General features: G+C 44.6%; 2 protein-coding genes across 3 annotated transcripts; one reads left to right on the top strand and one right to left on the bottom strand.

Moving 5' to 3' along the window:
- Window positions 1-604: 604 nt before the first annotated feature.
- On the top strand, window positions 605-6,861 carry cep57l1 (centrosomal protein 57, like 1). The gene is made up of 11 exons (XM_084483980.1): window positions 605-742; window positions 996-1,146; window positions 1,250-1,438; window positions 1,544-1,665; window positions 1,841-1,957; window positions 2,049-2,126; window positions 2,523-2,600; window positions 2,696-2,779; window positions 3,608-3,864; window positions 5,398-5,527; window positions 6,318-6,861. The coding sequence occupies exons 1-11, from the start codon at window positions 722-724 to the stop codon at window positions 6,537-6,539; spliced, it is 1,449 nt and encodes a 482-aa protein (XP_084340106.1). The 5' UTR covers window positions 605-721; the 3' UTR covers window positions 6,540-6,861.
- Window positions 6,862-9,149: 2,288 nt separating this feature from the next.
- Window positions 9,150-16,874, bottom strand: cd164 (CD164 molecule, sialomucin). Of its 2 annotated transcripts, XM_084483876.1 has the most exons (6): window positions 16,677-16,874; window positions 15,877-15,951; window positions 13,282-13,356; window positions 12,880-12,969; window positions 12,610-12,684; window positions 9,150-12,382 (listed from the first exon to the last, which is right to left on the bottom strand). In XM_084483876.1, the coding sequence occupies exons 1-6, from the start codon at window positions 16,750-16,752 to the stop codon at window positions 12,207-12,209; spliced, it is 567 nt and encodes a 188-aa protein (XP_084340002.1). In that variant the 5' UTR covers window positions 16,753-16,874; the 3' UTR covers window positions 9,150-12,206. The 2 variants fall into 2 exon arrangements, with proteins under 2 accessions (XP_084340002.1, XP_084340003.1); XM_084483877.1 differs by lacking the exon at window positions 12,880-12,969.
- Between the last annotated feature and the right edge of the window lie 23 nt (window positions 16,875-16,897).

Below are 16,897 nucleotides of genomic sequence, written 5' to 3'. Positions count from 1 at the left end.
GCCAAGGAGGCCACCAGGACACTTAGAAGACTTCATCTGCTATCTGTAAAAAATAAAAATAAAAATAAAAAATGTTGGACGATGTTGTAAAAATGTTATTACCTTGGGATGGTTAAAGGACCTTTATGTTTTCTGAGTGCCGTTATTCTGTTGGCTCCTCGGGGCGAGGAACTTTTTGAGGAGGGAGTGATGTAGCATCACGGGGTTTGGGAGATGGGGGCGGGCCTTAGCGGAGGGAGCTCTCGTGGGGATTCTGCTTCGTGGGGTTCGTTGTGGTTACCGGGGTTGTTAGCGGTGGTATCTATTAAATCGCTGGCTAAGCAATACTTCATTCACTGCCTCTTCCGTGGTCATTACAGTATGTTGTAATCAGGGCGTCACTGAAAAAGACAATGGCCTTCCCTGCCTAAATAAATATTAAATAAAAATAAAACAATGATAAACTGAATGTGTGCTTATCATTTATTTATTGTTTATTATATGAGAAACACAGCCTGCCTTTCAGGGAGGATTGGGTCGAAGTGCGCATGCGGAACCAGAGATTGTGGAAGAGGAGGGAAGTTTAAACAGTCCGCACTCAGTTCAGACTACTTCCTGCACAACATTGTGCAAATTGCTCCTCTGAGTTGATCAACAATCATCCTCTAAAGAAACGTAGTGATATAAGACCGTCGATCATTATAATTGCATTATAAAAACTACCAAGGTGTGGCTGTACACAATGGACACGTCCCATGATCAGGTAGGCTTGCACCCAAACACCGATCAAACCCAATGTAGTGTGTAACGAGCTGATCGTTCTCCAGATAATTAAAAAAATCTAATCTATCATCTTTTGAGGAAACCTGACTGGTTACAACGTTAATGCATCCGCTAGTGCAAACATGTCGATGTTGGAATGTTGTGCGTTTCTAACAACACTGCTGTGCGCTTGTTTTAAAAAAAGAATGTAAATCTAGGACCGTGGTCTAACTCTAGTCTGCTTCTACTGCCAGAGTCCAGATTCGCCCTCAAAGAACAGTTACATCGGGAGTTATTACCAGCCTCCTGATAGGATACTGCCCAGACCTGAACCCCCTTTGAGCAAGAACACACCTGAACCCTCTCCTGGGCTCTCTCGGACTACTGACGCTGTTAGTAGTGAAGGTGTGGAAACAGATGTTTTGCTTTGCTGCATTTATTCTTTAATACAGTGATAGCAAATCCCCCAGTGACATACTTACCCCGCTGGTTTGTTCTTGTGGGCCAGCTGTCATTGACGCGCTGAAAGCACTTCAGGAGAAGATCAGGCGGCTAGAGTATGAGAGGAAGAAAGCTGAAAGGAACGTCCAGTCTTCCTCCCAGGCAGCGTCTAGCGTCGAGCAATACGCCACCTCCTCCTCCAAGGGCCAGACTCAGACACCACACACCGCGCCCCCCCAAAACACCAACAAGACCGGTAATGGCCAAGCACTTTGGAAGGATACTCAATCTCAAATGTTTAATATGATTTCAGAATGAAAATGTGTGTGTGTGTGTGTGTGTGTGTGTGTGTGTGTGTTAGGGCTAGTCTCACAACTGCAGTTTGCAGAAGCCCGCTGTAGGGGGCTTGAGAAGCAGCTGGACTACATGAGATGGATGGTGGAAAAAGCCCAGCAGGACAAGAACACCCTGGCAGAGAAACAGGTGGCCTGGACTACAGCATTTGATCCACAGCGGAGCACACCAGAAATTCTTCTTTCTAAAGAGCCAATTTTAATCACTCAGGAGAGCCAAATGTCAGGCTTTCCCCTAAATGAAAACAAAGTGTAACTGTGTTGTATCCAACTGTTACAGAGTGTTTAACTCTCCCCTCTGTCAGGCTTCCCTTCATAGGCAGACGGCCACCGACTGTTCGAGCCTCCAGACCCAGCGAGAGAAGCTGGAGAAGTTGGAGAAGGAGTGCATCAAACTGGGCCAAACCCAATCCCAGGCATCGGTACCCCACAAGCTGTTGAAGCCGTTGATCCATGGCAGAAAGATATGTGCATTTCTTTTGATGCGTGTGTACTGTCCCTTTTCTTCTCCAGAGGAAGATGTCCTTTCTGGAACACAAGCTGGTATCAGAGCAGCATGAGCGCAGACTGGTGCAGGAGAAAGCAGACGAGGTCAGTCAGTGAGCATGTGAAGTATAAACCACTACATGTTTGTATGTTGTACGTCCTGGCACTTAATGTACGCACTTTTATGTATGTTGTATGTCCTGGCACTTAATGTACACAAAAAAATGAACTTAATTGTGTAGCATCTTATCCAGCTATGTTATATACAGGGAATGGGTTAACCTAGTGATTTTTAGTGCTTGGCACTTTGGTCTATGAACATCCCTACTGTACTGACAGCAATGTATTGTTTCACCTTCTTCTGACAAATGTACTTATTGTAAGTCGCATTGGATGAAAGCATCTGATAAATTACCTAAATGTACATTCACCCGCATGCTTCTAAATGGATGTGTACGTTGATATGTGTACGTTGATATGTGTACGTTGATATGCCAACAGCTACAGAGGGAGATGGACATCAACCTCCGACTCTCTTCCCCGACCAGCCAAGAGCTCAAACCAAAGAAGAAGTCTGGGGTAATAATTTCCACAACGAAGCGATGTCCATTTATTCATTTGTGATCAAACAGAATTATTTCTGGGGGACTTCATGGTGATGTCGTCAACCACAGAGACCCGGCGCCTCCAAGCCCCCCAGCGAGCCGCCGTCACAGAGCCACCCTGCGGCCAGGCGCCTGCCGTTTGTGGCTGGAACTGTGAGTAGGCCTCCAGGTCGTGGTGCCACTCCACACAGGATCCCCCCGTCTCCCCTCAGCACTCATACTCACCGTAGTTTATTTTTTAAAATTTCTTTTGCATTTTTATGCTTTATTCATGAAGAGATAGACAATAAATATTGCCCCAAATAGCCTCTAAACAGATTTCCCTCCTCCTCAAGGTGGACCTCAACACATGAATGAAGTTAACTTAGTTAACTAAGTCAACTAACCAAAGACGAGTCATTTTGTAATCATCGTTAGACATATATCGTGATGTATCGTTATAAGATTGACAGGATCTAACAGTATATAGATTATTGCAGAGTCGTTGTATCGTGATATTATCGGTATCACGGGCCATGAATCACGTATCTTATGGTGAGGTACCCTGTGATTCCCACCCCTAATAGGAAGTGCACAGGGAGTCGCAGTAGTCTTATGTTAAGAGTTACACCGATTTTGAAAGAGTGTTTTGTAACCGCCTTTTTTAATAGCATAAGTTTATCAATCTAGAGTGTAAAGGGTCTGGGATGAACATTTCAGCCAAACACGTTATCAATCAAATCAAATCAAATCAGACTTTATTTATAATGTGCCTTTTCGGACAAAATTGCAACACAGGGTGCTTAACAATACAATGACAATAAACAAAAATAAAGAAATGAATAAAAGGGATGAAGAGAAAGCTGAATTAAAGAGGTATGTTTTGAGGTTTCATTAAATATAAATATGGCGCTATTGGATATGATTGCATGTGATCATATTATATGACATCAGTCCTGGCGTGGGCCCTCACCCCTCCCTCGTCGTGTCTATTCGTTGCAGTCCACCAGCCCGAGCCACTCGGTCAGCGGCAACATGCAGAGTCTTCTGCACATGCTCAAGCACCATCAGCCCCAGCTGTGCAACCACGTGCGCTCCCTGCACCAGGCGCGCGGCGGGGCCTGCAGGAGCCTGCGCCGGGCCCTGACCGCGCCCTCGCCGCCGCCCGAGACCCCCGGGCCGAGGCAAGCGGCGCAGGACCTGGGCTCTCTGTCGGACCTGCTGCTGGCCCTGCAGGATGAGCTGGGACAGATGAGCTTGTGAGTAAAGTTCAGGATTCGTCGTTGTTCCCCGTCTGTTTTTGGGTGGTTCCTACCAAGCAGGGTTAAGGCAGCAGCTGCTCAGGAGGTAGAGCAGGTTGGCTGGTAACTGGAAGGTTGCTGGTTCGATCCCCGGCTCCTCCTAGCTGAGTGTCGAGGTGTCCCTGAGCGAGACGCCTCACCCTGACTGCTCCTGACGAGCTGGCGGTCGCCCTGCGTGGTTGACGCCGCCGTCAGTGGGAATGAATGTTTGCTTTGGAAAAAAGCGTCAGAATATACGTCTAAATATAGGTCTGTTTCAGTTTGGCTCATTTTGTACTTTCACACATGCTGCATGCTTTCCAGTGCAATACTTTACTGGAAAAAACGTGGTGTCCTTGGGTATGCTGTTTTTTATTGAGCTAGTAAGCTGTGCACTCCGAAATGTTACTTTTCTTGTTTGTTTGTTTTATACATGTGGTATACTATGAATATATATTACACTGGCAATGTTAACTAGCACTATATAACACAGCACATACAAACATTCACTAACACGCCTAACACTAATGTTTTGATACTTTACTTTTTCTGTACTTTAATTGAATCGTTATGAGAGGATGTACCTTAGTTACAAAAAAAGGTTTCCACCTGAAGATCTAGCGATAGACAGAGCACATTATCGGGGAGGAAGGTGTGCCTTGTTCGGGTTCTTACCATTGCGATGCACTACTTTCATCGCACAGGTCAGCCAGAGCTGCTGGTTGTAGGTGGTGCGACTTCAAATTAAATGGCACCGTCTGAAATAAAATAAGAGATTGGTTGATGCAAACAACCTGCGAATAAACCCCCCTGCTGGGCTCAACGTCCTGAAGGGGAGATGGAAATGTTGAGAACTTATTACAAAGCATACGGCCCAAGGCACAAGGAACCATCTTTAGCCCCTAAAGTAAGCAGCTACGACCAATAAGTTAGGTCGTTTGACTAGATAGAAATACTGTTCCGGGAGGCAGGTTAGGAAAACCTGCACAACCATTAGATTTAGCAAAATATAGAATAGTCTATGTTTGGGTCCACAACAGAGGAGTCCAGATGGAGAGACTAGGTACATAGTTTGAGAGTGAAAATAGCACTTTCATGGCAGGCTTTGAATGCAATCAGCGAGCCTGAAAAATACACAAATGCATTTGTATTGTGGCCATGATGTTACAGTGACAAGCAGTGGGCAGCAGATTGTACAGTAGCTAGGCAAGAAGTTGCAATGACGATGCATGTTGTTCAATGTGTGATTACGATCAGCAATAATATTTAAGCAACAGTGATGGAACACATTGTTCCTGTCAGGCATTTCATTAGAAATGACCAAAATCCTTATGTGGTTTCAATCATAAAACCATCCATCCATCCATCCATCCATCCATCCATCCATCCATCCATCCATCCATCCATCCATCCATCCATCCATCCATCCATCCATCCATCCATCCATCCAAAATGGAGTATTTGTTTTGTATATATATTATGTTTATAAAGTGTGTGTGTGTGTGTGTCCAGTGAGCACCAGGAGCTGGTGCGTCAGATGGAGGAGAGCGAGGAGGAGCTGGAGCCAGAGCTGGAGAGCCTGCTCAAGAAGATGGAGGACAAGGGAGCCCAGATCACTAAGCTCCGCCAGCACCAGCAGACTGTACGCACACATCCTCTGTAGCACCACAGACTGTACGCACACATCCTCTATAGCACCAGACTGTACGCACACATCCTCTGTAGCACCAGCAGACTGTACGCACACATCCTCTGTAGCACCACAGACTGTACGCACACATCCTCTATAGCACCAGCAGACTGTACGCACACATCCTCTGTAGCACCACAGACTGTACGCACACATCCTCTGTAGCACCAGACTGTACGCACACATCCTCTGTAGCACCACAGACTGTACGCACACATCCTCTGTAGCACCACAGACTGTACGCACACATCCTCTATAGCACCACAGACTGTACGCACACATCCTCTATAGCACCACAGACTGTACGCACACATCCTCTGTAGCGCCACAGACTGTACGCACACATCCTCTGTAGCACCACAGACTGTACGCACACATCCTCTGTAGCACCACAGACTGTACGCACACATCCTCTGTAGCACCACAGACTGTACGCACACATCCTCTATAGCACCAGCAGACTGTACGCACACATCCTCTGTAGCGCCACAGACTGTACGCACACATCCTCTGTAGCACCACAGACTGTACGCACACATCCTCTATAGCACCAGACTGTACGCACACATCCTCTATAGCGCCAGACTGTACGCACACATCCTCTGTAGCACCAGAGACTGTACGCACATCCTCTATAGCACCACAGACTGTACGCACACATCCTCTGTAGCACCACAGACTATTATTATTAGTATTATATGTTATGTTATTTAGTTTTTCTGTATTCTTTGGGGCCTTACAGGTGCGCCTGCTGACCCAGAACAAGGGGCGAGCAGCAGGGGGCGATTCTAGGGGCTTCAAGGCAAACGGGGCCAGCCCCCCCCCACAGCCGTCCCCCGTCAGGGAGGAGCGGCCCGGGGGGGGGAGGAGGGGCGGGGCTCCCCAGAGCGGCCTGCACATCCTCAAGGAGACCCAGAGGTTCAGAAACAGCCTGAAGACTGATGACATATTGTGGGAGACGTAGGGGCTGTGTGTGTGTGTGTGTGTGTGTGTGTGTGTGTGTGTGTGTGTGTGTGTGTGTGTGTGTGTGTGTGTGTGTGTGTGTGTGTGTGTGTGTGTGTGTGTGTGTGTGTGTGTGTGTGTGTGTGTGTGTGTGTGTGTGTGTGTGTGTGGTTTCCTTGTTTTTTGTTTAGTTTACAGAAATGTTTTTGCTTTGTCTAGAATTATGAAAATTAAATCCTGCACACAGGTTCCAGGCAGTAATTAATAATGTGTTGAGTGTTTGTGTCATTACCTTTGTCACCTCATGGTGTATAGAAATATATTCAAACTCTGCTATTTGAACATTGAATGAATTGTTTGTGGTCAGCTATTGATTTCAATCATTATCATCGTCCTTTTTTTTTTTCCCTTTTATAAAATAAAAAATATCATCAATGATATCAATATCATTGGTGCCTTAAAATTCAAATGCATTTAAAAAACTCAACTCAACTAAATCTGTGGGAAACACTAGAGGGCAGTGCTGGGCATAGTTACTGAAAATATTTAACTTTGAAAATGATATACAATGGATTTACAAAACCATCCATAAATCTCGCATTATCCATTTCCCTGCCATGATTTAAATTGTTTTAGCGTTAGTTTTATGGTGGTTGGTTTATGCTGTGGAAGGGGATATGGACGGGGTCGCTTCCTTTTATTTGCGTTTTATTTTTACTTTGTGGGTCCATGACTCAGTGAATAAAGAGGAAGCAGCCCCATCCTATCCACTTCGTCAGCAAGACCCACAACGTTATCCTTAAATCATGGCAATAGCAATGCAACAAGCTCTAGTGAATGTTTTTGTAAACCATTATTTTCTCCCCAGCTTAATCTGAAATACAGCTACTGATTTATCCTCATCGTCAATCTGTTTATCTGGGGTCGGGTCGCGGGGGCAGCAGCCCCAGACTTCCCTTTCCCGGGCCACATTGACCAGCTCTGACGGGGGGATCCCCAGGCGTTCCCAGGCCAGTGTCTCTCCACCTAGTCCTGGGTCTTCCTGAGGTCTCCTCCCCACCGGTCGTGCCTGGAACACCTCCCTAGGGAGGCGCCCACTGGACATCCTTACCAGCTGACAACTACTGATTTGTTATCTTAATTGTTGGACGGCCTGTACACATTGCCAGCATGGCAATGTGTACGTGTCTTGTGTTGAGTGTTGTCGTGTCTTGTGTTGAGTGTTGTGTTCAGTCACATTGGATGACGAGCCATGACATTCCAGTGTTAGCCCTCATACCTTCTGCTCTTTGGTCAACAAACTTACGCCTCTTTGCTGGCTTAAACCTAAACATGACATGGCAGTGCACTACAATACCTGGAGATCGCTCAGTTTTAACATTTTGGCTTGGTTTGTTTAATTATGTTATCTTCTATTCTGCCTGTTCTTGTATATTTTTTAGCTCACTGGGTGTGTGTGAGAGAGGGAATCCAGTGTTTCTTCCAGTGCCTCTATTAGATTACAGAACATGGCTGGACAGAGAAATCAGGTTAGCTCTGCCAAGCCCCATCCACCCCCTTACACACATGGTATTGAGAGCACGAGGTTCTTCTGACCTGTACAGCTCACTTTATGTGAAGTCATTCTGTTTGGCCACTACTCCCACGATTCAGTTTAGAGTGCACTTTTGTTTTTGCTTTCTTTTAGCTGTTAAAGGTCACCTGAAATCCTATGAATGCTAATTAAAGTAATGACACAATTCAAGTATGTACTAGACGCACAACAAAAGCGGTGTGCCTTTTTAATTCCCTTTAAGAATGAGTATGGGGAAAAGACTGACTTTTTTATGTTTATTGATAACACATTAGAGTTGTAAAACTAAAAAAAAAAAAGTCACGACTGCACTAGACAGAGGCCAATCACTACAGCTCAAACATACACAACAATCACCCCAGCCGTTTGGCTAAGGATTGTCAAAACTGTATTGTAGAAACTGTTAGTGGTGTTGACAATGTCTTTCCTGACATTGTCCCGGAAGCGGTGCTAGCGGTGGACCTTGGACCTCAGCAAAGAAAAAAGCCATAAAATAAAAGGACAACACAGTCAACAACCCAGAACATTGTTCCTGTGTGTGCTTGTGCACTAACGATATGTTAAGCAGACGTTTCCTTTCCATTATCAGCTTCTGCTATGTGAGCAGGACTTTCTGTGACACTGGAGATTGACGGTGTATCCTGTTTCAGGCACAACAGCAGTCTGTTCGTCCCTGGGTTTGTCATGTGAACATGGGGGATGGTGTGAGGGAGTATAGTTTGGTTACTCCGCTGATTACCTTATTGGAGGAACACCCATGCAACAGGTGCATGGGTGTTTGCGCACTACTAAGATTGACCTTTGGACCCTTCATAAAATATCTGGTTTTGTCCTGATGTATGTTGAAGAGTTAGTTGCATTGTTCCAGGCAATAATATAATAATAGGTTAACAAAAGGAGAAAGTACATGGACAGTCTACAGCAAGGATCTGAATTGAGATCTAGTTATGATCCGGTTTTATTTGTGTGAATGCAAGAGGTGGGCGGTGGTTCTATAAAGAGTTTATTGACACAGAATTGGCTGCTCGCAGTGAGCAGGCAGGGTTTGAAACCGATACCCGTTATTGTTTGGGCAACTGGCCTTTAGAGCTGTAGTCATGGCGATAGATTAGATACTATCCAAGTCAGGATTTTTCAACAAACAAAAATAACCGGAGAAGAGCCCCATTGTATAAATGTGCAAATACATTGCGTGTAACAATATTCAAACTTTATTGATTCATGTTGCTGAACTGAAATAAGAACACATTCAATTTCAAGACAAGAAAAAAAAAAAAAGACACCAAGCGCTAACTGAATTAAGGTTGGCACAATAATACCAGCAAGAGTCTAGTATAGTTGTAAAACCAAACAAAGAACTGGGGGTGGCCTCTTAAAATGGGAAAAAACAAACGTATGGCAATGCAAGGCAAGCAAGGACAAAAAGAGGCTTTTCAAATACAATCAACAGGAGTTTCACATTGTACAACCCAAGCCCTGGCAATAGGAACAGGCAACATTTGAAATTAGCCGGTGATGACAAGGTGTCTTTTTGGATTGGATTCAAGGCATGAAAATAATGAAATCCAAACTACAGTTGAAGTAGATTTTGTGACTCGTCTTTGTGAAGAAAAAAATGTCCAAATGTGCTCCAAGACAATTCTGAGTTAAAAAGAAATTATACAATGTATGGATGTCGACAAGGTGGAGTTTGAGCAGACATTTAGGCGGAATACACCACCGGAACAATCTGTAAGGACGGTCTGAAAGTGCAAAGTTCCACTTAACATTTTAAAAGGTGCGTCATATTGTGATTCAAGACCAAACTTATGGAGGACTACATGGATGTATTCAACTGAATAAGGCACTTCTTCCTAAAGATGTGTTGGGGCTGAACTACTTAGTAACTAGGAGGGGGGAAACGCTCTCCAGAAAGGGGCTGTAGGGGCATATGACATTGTGTGGCGTTGGATCCAATGAAGAGAGTATTTGGGCTGTAGCCTAATGTCGTCACGAGAAGTGAGGTTACATCATGAAAGAGTGAGAATGAAATCAAATGTTGTCCATAAAAATATAAGTCACATGCACACTTATAAATGACATACTGTGTGGTAATGAAAGAACTTCTCTTCATTGTCAGATAAATATGATGAATAATAGAAGCATTCACAATTTTTTTGTGGTGGCAGAAACCATCGAAACATTTAAGGCAAAAGTTACAAAAACAAAGCTTTGTGAGCACTCCATCTTCCATGCCAAATGGAGGACTTTGGCTTAATGCACAATGCTTCAAGGCATAACTCTTCATTTGCATACTAATTTACACTAAATAATGGTCTGTTTGTGTCAGCCGTGTAAAAAATATATTTGAAATCTGGGAGTTTTTCTTTTCAGAATGGCAAATTAGATAGCTTGCAAAAATCACAACCGATACAAAACTTAAAAATGACAGAATCAACACGGCACTGAAGCGTTGGGACTGAGGAGCAGGTGTGAGCAAGAGTTGTCCTATACTGAATCTCCTTCATGTTGCATTAAAGGTAAATGTAGAGAAACCGTGTGTTTGTATGTACAAGGAGGGCCTGAATCACAGAGTGAGCAGCCAGCCAATTAGAATCCTTGTCATCGATGACATGTGATCACATGCCTCTACTCTCTGCAAGTCAAGCAGCTGGTTACTTGCACACAAAAAAGCAATCGGTACACTATTCCAACGTATACTCAAATTTGTATTTTTTTTTTAACTATATACTCAACTGTCCTTTCAAATTGAACCCCTTCAACGTTCCTTTTCCTCCTAATATATAATACTCCTACCAAAATGACGTAGACCAACGAGGTGACTTCTTCGGTCACTGAGCGCAAATGTATCAAAGCCAACAGTGGACAAGCTTAATACACGGCACTCTTAAATAGTGAGACTGTTCAGTCCAGCTGCGATACTACATTGGGTTGACACCGAACATGAAATGCACGCACGCACGCACACACACACACGCACACACACACACTCTCTCTCTAATGCCACCTGGGTCTCTGCCAAGAGGACAAGGCTTCTTATTTTCTCTTTCATGGTCAACACAACACAAATGTTACATTGACATTTTACATTAAAGGCACTTCACTGCTAGCACTGTCCACAACAAAAAGGTCCTTGCCTTCTCAATTGAAACCTTTATATTATCTCTATATAATTTTCTAACCGATGGGAATCACTCAGTTCTTCCCCCATGTATATATTGACACGAGTGTCTTCTCTCAAAGAAAGGGGCAAACTTTGATTCGTATATATCAACTTTTCTGCCAGGGTTGGACTGGAGAAAAATCTAATTTGAAATAGTCCAGATTTATTGCGTTGACATGCCTGGTGGCAGCTGGAGGGGTGATCTGAACGACTAGTGATGAATCAAATGAGGAACGATACACTCAATTCCAATCTAAATGTTGCCACATGTGTCAAGCCGGCCCTTAACCCATGTGGATTGATACGGTTCAACTCTGGTGGTGGTGTGTGTGGAGTACTGTTAGTTCCCTTGTGGTTTTCACCAATGTGATGTGGTGGTCTTCCCTCGATTCAACAGATACAGGAAGCAGCAAGCATCCTTACAGTCACGTTCACCAAAGTGACTCAAACAGTGTTTACAATGCAGGATAGACAAATTAAAAGTGTGTAATTGTAACCAGTTTGTAACTGTCCCACCTCTAAATAGCTCTCTGCCTATTCTATAATGAACACATCCAAACAAAGAAAATGGCTTAACAAAAGAAAGAAGGTTTCATGTTGCCTACGTGATTCTGAATCAGGGCTCTCATGATGTTGTTGATGCTGGAGGCTTCAACAGTGAAACTTTACTCTAGTTGGCTCTAGCAAGTGTGAGTCGGACTCACGCTTGTTAGATATGGACGTCAATTGCAGTGCTAGCTTACATCTAAAACCACCACGAGTGGCACAACAAACCGCAACAACAAAAGTGGGATAGCAACGTGGGGCCGCTTGGAAACACTGCTTGAGCCGCTCATCGGCAACGTGTGCGAGGACGTGCGTGCTGAGGTGGAAGGTGGTCATCAGAAGGTTCTAGACGGAGAAGGTGGTGGTGGTGGTGGTGGGTCCGAGTGTGCCGGGGTGTGGGGAACGGTTCAGAGGGTGTGGTAGTTGCGGTCTTTGGACTTGCAGAACTTGTACAGGAAGAAGACGACCGCCTGCAGGCCCAGGACCAGCACGATGCCCCCGATGAAGCTGGCCGCATCGAAGGTGGAGGACTTGCTGGGGAGCGCGGTGGGGGCCACTGGGGAGGGGACGGGCTGGGAGCCATCTGGAAGGAAGGAAAATATGAAAGAATATTTAGTCATTTAATTCAAGAACAAACAAACTGATTGTCCTCCGGGACTCGATTGTCTGGGATCAGGGGATTGTCAGTCATATTTGCAGTCCTTCAGAAAAATCTGATGAAATCTGAAGCTGATTTTTCATTTCAACTCTTTTTTTTCTAGATGTTACTGAGTAACATCAGCCAGCTGGGCAGAGGAGCGAGCCACTTACTTGATGTAGTGGTGACAGTGGTGATCACGGTGGTCGAGGCAGTGGTATGAATGGGAGCGGCCGTGGTGCCATTATCTGGAGAACAGAACAACTTCAGTTAGCCTCTTCATCACTCCCCCACCTTCCCAATCTCTCCATCACGACATTCCTCTGACACCCCCCTCACACCCCACCATGGACACAGATCACACAAACATAACAAACACATGCTCTCCATCCCAAACAGTTGGGATGGAGAGCAACAGCAGCAAGCATTGACCGGCTAGTTACCTGTGGTCGGACGGGGGGGGGCGGTGGTATTGGGGGAGGTGCTGGGGGTAGGGGTGGCAGGGGTGGTAGGGGTGGCAGGGGGGGTAAGAGCTAGAGGTGGAAACCAACACCGGGTTATGGGAAACAGAGGGACAACAAACAAGGTTACGTCTGCACATTACAAAAAACGCTTCTGGTGCTTTTGGCTGATGACCCAGTCTTTAAAATGTTCCAATAATATATATACTTTTTAAAAATAAACAAACCACTATTTAAATGTGACTTCAGATTTTAAGACTGTGTTCCATGGGATTCTGCCTGTTCTGTGTATTCCGTGGCCTGTGATATAATCCAACATATGCAAAGTAGCTTTAATTATTACAAATGACAAGCAGCAGTAGGAAGCAATGTCTTCACCCTTACCTGTGCAGTTAACAGTAGCATTAGTAGTGCCATTATCTGCCAGAACAGTTCTATTGACACAGATGGGGTTTTCAGCTGCAGAGAAAAAACAAGATGAATTTGTTAAAATTGGCACACCTCCACCCACGACTTGTAACAACTTTTTGGTTGTACTGTGACCCAAAGAGAAGTTTCAGGGATTAGTAGTTTATTGCCTTGATTAGTTAAAAAATGACTCGAGTAGCAAAGCCAACTGTTTGACCAGCCATGAAAGATAGACTCAACCACGTGGATCTTGAATTCCTACATTACAACGCGCATGTTTCAGTGTTCCAATCGGAACATTTCAGCCATGAATTGATTTGTACGCAGCCAAACCACCAGCGGCAGAATGTGTGCATAATGACCATAAGTAGCATGTCCACGTGAGAGTGAAGCTGATATAAGTTTCACTTGCTTTTCTTGGCCCATGGGTCACATGAATCAAACCATAAACATTCAGTTTCAACTGCAATTAATTAAGAATTAAAACACACACACACACACACACACACACACACACACACACACACACACACACACACACACACACACACACACACACACACACACACACACACACACACACACACACACACACACACACACACACGACTGGAAGAAGTGAGTCATCACAGCAGAACAGTGAAGGTGTGGGCTGCTCTCATCGTCTGATCACTCTGTTTAGTTTACCAATTAACTCTCCCTAACCAATATCTAACCTAGAGGCTCTCTCTAAACAGTGACTTATCTCCCTGTTCCCCTCCTCAAAACCTTTGAGCTGTAGAACTAACTTTAACCTGATTTTTTATCAATAAAGTCAAACCAGAGATCAAATTAAGAGTTTCACCAGAGTTGCGCAAATGGCCTTCAGTCCTCCCCTCCTTCCCCACCTCAGTTTCTCAGAGGGGCAGGGTGCTGTTACTTTACGTGCAGCTGTGAACGATGGAACAGCCTCTCACACATTTCAAGAATGACAGTGACATCAGCAGGAGCAGCAGCACCAGTTGAGATCTAAACCGCTTTAAACCCACTTTAAACAGAGGGCTGATGGAAGAAGACTCGAGCTCTGCCAACCCAGAGCTTTGGGATGTTATTTACACAAAATCATAAAACCAAAGATCCCTCTGGTAAATACAGTGATAGCTGGGAGCTCACTGCAGCAGGGTTGGATCAGCTGGGCTACATCTGGCCACGCCCTCCTCCCTGACCAGCCGCTGACCTTTCCAGGGTTTTGCTGACTTCATATCTACTAGGTGATCAGGTGTTAGGCTTGTGAGAACCATTAGCTAGGCCTGCAATATGTACGTGTGGTTTGAACAGGGGCGCCAATGAAACGATTACAAACTGAACCGGAGCACACGACTGAGGATTATGTAGTGTCTTCATGGTAGGTCACATGCAGTGGGGTAGGTCCTGACGTAGGTAGGCGGGGAAGGCAGGGGAGGACACACTAAGCCCTGCAGTGCCCCGGTTTTCCACCTCTCAAGGAGAGATATGGGGTTGGCAACAGGCCTGGCCAGTTTGACGACTCGCATGCCACAGTGAGGTGGCCAGTCCCATTGTTTTCACTGGCGACAGCAAATAGGATCTACTGTTCGTCTACCTACACCCGCCCTGCTGCCTTCAGCAGGAGACAGCTGAAGGCCTGATGTCTCTCGGAGGCTGAGTGTCGTGGGAACTGGTTGATGGAGAGGCTCATCTCCAGGTGTCCCATGTTCAATATATTTAATGCATGGAGGTTGAGCAGGAAGGAGTGAGCACCTAAAAGTGGCATAAGCCCTCCTTCTGATCTCCAGGGGGAGGATATTACCTTCTTCCTGCACCCACCCCCCATCCCCTTCCAAATCCTCCCTTTTCCATCTCAGCATTGTAATCAGAGTCAATAGGCAGTGATACATTACATGAAAGTGAGTAGCTTCCCTCATGCACACTACAGTGTGTATGACCAGAATAGGGGCTATAGATGTACTCATAACTCCAAATGAGAACCACACTGATAACCACATGTAAACAGGCGGCTGCTTACCATGCAATCCGATAAGAGAGTGACCTATAAAAGCTCATAAAGTGAGCCAGTGCGTGAGAAGTGACAATGGTCAAACTCATTTCGCTCTAAATTTGCCATTCCATTTTCCTTTTCCTCTTAAGACGTGCAATCATTACCATACACATACATCATTCTTTATTAAGAGTGACCATATCAAAGACTATCAAAGACAACTTTGGAATTACATAATATATAACTATAAGAACTATATAACAAACTAACACACTATAAGTGACAAGATTGTGAAATTTTGAAATTTTGTGAAATTTTAATTACATATAGGAAAAGGTGTTAAGAAAACAGAAATGTCCTTTTCTGCCCAATATTACAAACTTGGAGTAGGTAGTACCTTCTGCTTGAGGGTTTGGGAATTTTGGCGATGATTTCACTAAATGAAAACTTGGACTGCAACACATTCTCTTCATAGCAAGGAATCCTGTCTAATCAATTCAGCAGCCTCGGGAATTAGGATAACACAATACCTGACCTGTAAAGCTCTACAAATTGTCATACATTGAGATACTCACATGATGAGCAGTTCATCCACTGGCATAGAGCAATGGCAGAACATTCTTGATAATTTGTCAAATTATTACAATCACCTGTAAACAAAACGTCCATTAGACAAAGCCGGAATAGTTATTGTCAAGAAGACACAAACAGAAGGCCTAATGCAGGAGTCACAAGTCATTTAGATAAAATATTTCTAAAATAGGCTATTCCTAAAATAACTTGCAAATGGTCAAACCATAAATTGTAAACGCTTTTAATAATATTTTTTTACTCGTGCGTGATCAACAGTGTATGACTGGTGACTGGTGGCGGGAAAAATCAGTAGTAACCTATTATTATAACAAATCATAGATAACATGGCCCACGACGGCGAACACCGAGAGCTTTCCCACGACCAAATTATACACTACCCTGGAATTGATTATTTAGCTTACATCACATAAACACTGGTACTGCATGTGTGTACTTTATAAAGTACACAATCACCACACGTGTACATGTATTATTAACCGTAGTAGGCCAGACGGGGTGAGATAAGGTATGTTAACAGGGCTGGAATGGCCAACATGGATCCAGACCCATGAATCAGTCAGGACTGACAGCCGTGGGACTAGAATCAGGATGTTAACAACCTTCAGATCATATAACGAAGCGCTCGACGACGTGTTTAGTTAAAGATGTATCACTAGTTAAGGAGTGTCATGTAGAGCATTGGACCTAATTCTAAACAGCTAGCTGCTAGCTCGGAGCTGAGAGCTACAAAAAAAAAAAATCAGAAAGCGAAAAACTGCGTTGAGGGATGTCGCAAACATACCTGAGTCTGCTGATGTGGTGGTCAACAAGCACACCAGAGCGACCACTAACGTGGACAATACGGCTCTGAAGTACATGATACCGTCGGTAATGTCACTGCTTTCTGAGCCAACGGAGGTTAATTCTCTCACGGAGCGTCTAGAATAGGTTTTCTGAAATGTGGTTCCTCTTCGTGGTGCGTTGACGTTTTACTGCTCGGTTCTACTTCCTCCTCGACAGGTC

The sequence above is a fragment of the Micromesistius poutassou genome, assembly GCF_964030765.1.
Source record: "Micromesistius poutassou genome assembly, chromosome: 19".
Lineage (NCBI taxonomy): Eukaryota > Metazoa > Chordata > Actinopteri > Gadiformes > Gadidae > Micromesistius > Micromesistius poutassou.
Note: the sequence above shows the minus strand (reverse complement) of the source record. Positions and strands in the feature narration are given on the sequence as shown.

What these genes read in the sequence shown, in the direction of transcription:
- cep57l1 (XM_084483980.1), top strand. Translation starts at nt 722, where the DNA reads ATGGACACGTCCCATGATCAG. An exon ending in AAACCCAATCCCAGGCATCG is followed by an intron (nt 1,958 to 2,048) that starts GTACCCCACAAG and finishes TTTCTTCTCCAG; the next exon opens with AGGAAGATGTCCTTTCTGGA. An exon ending in TCCGCCAGCACCAGCAGACT is followed by an intron (nt 5,528 to 6,317) that starts GTACGCACACAT and finishes GGGGCCTTACAG; the next exon opens with GTGCGCCTGCTGACCCAGAA.
- cd164 (XM_084483876.1), bottom strand. Translation starts at nt 16,752, where the DNA reads ATGTACTTCAGAGCCGTATTGTCCACGTTAGTGGTCGCTCTGGTGTGC. An exon ending in TGCTACTGTTAACTGCACAG is followed by an intron (nt 12,970 to 13,281) that starts GTAAGGGTGAAG and finishes TTCCACCTCTAG; the next exon opens with CTCTTACCCCCCCTGCCACC. An exon ending in CCCCCCCCGTCCGACCACAG is followed by an intron (nt 12,685 to 12,879) that starts GTAACTAGCCGG and finishes TCTGTTCTCCAG; the next exon opens with ATAATGGCACCACGGCCGCT.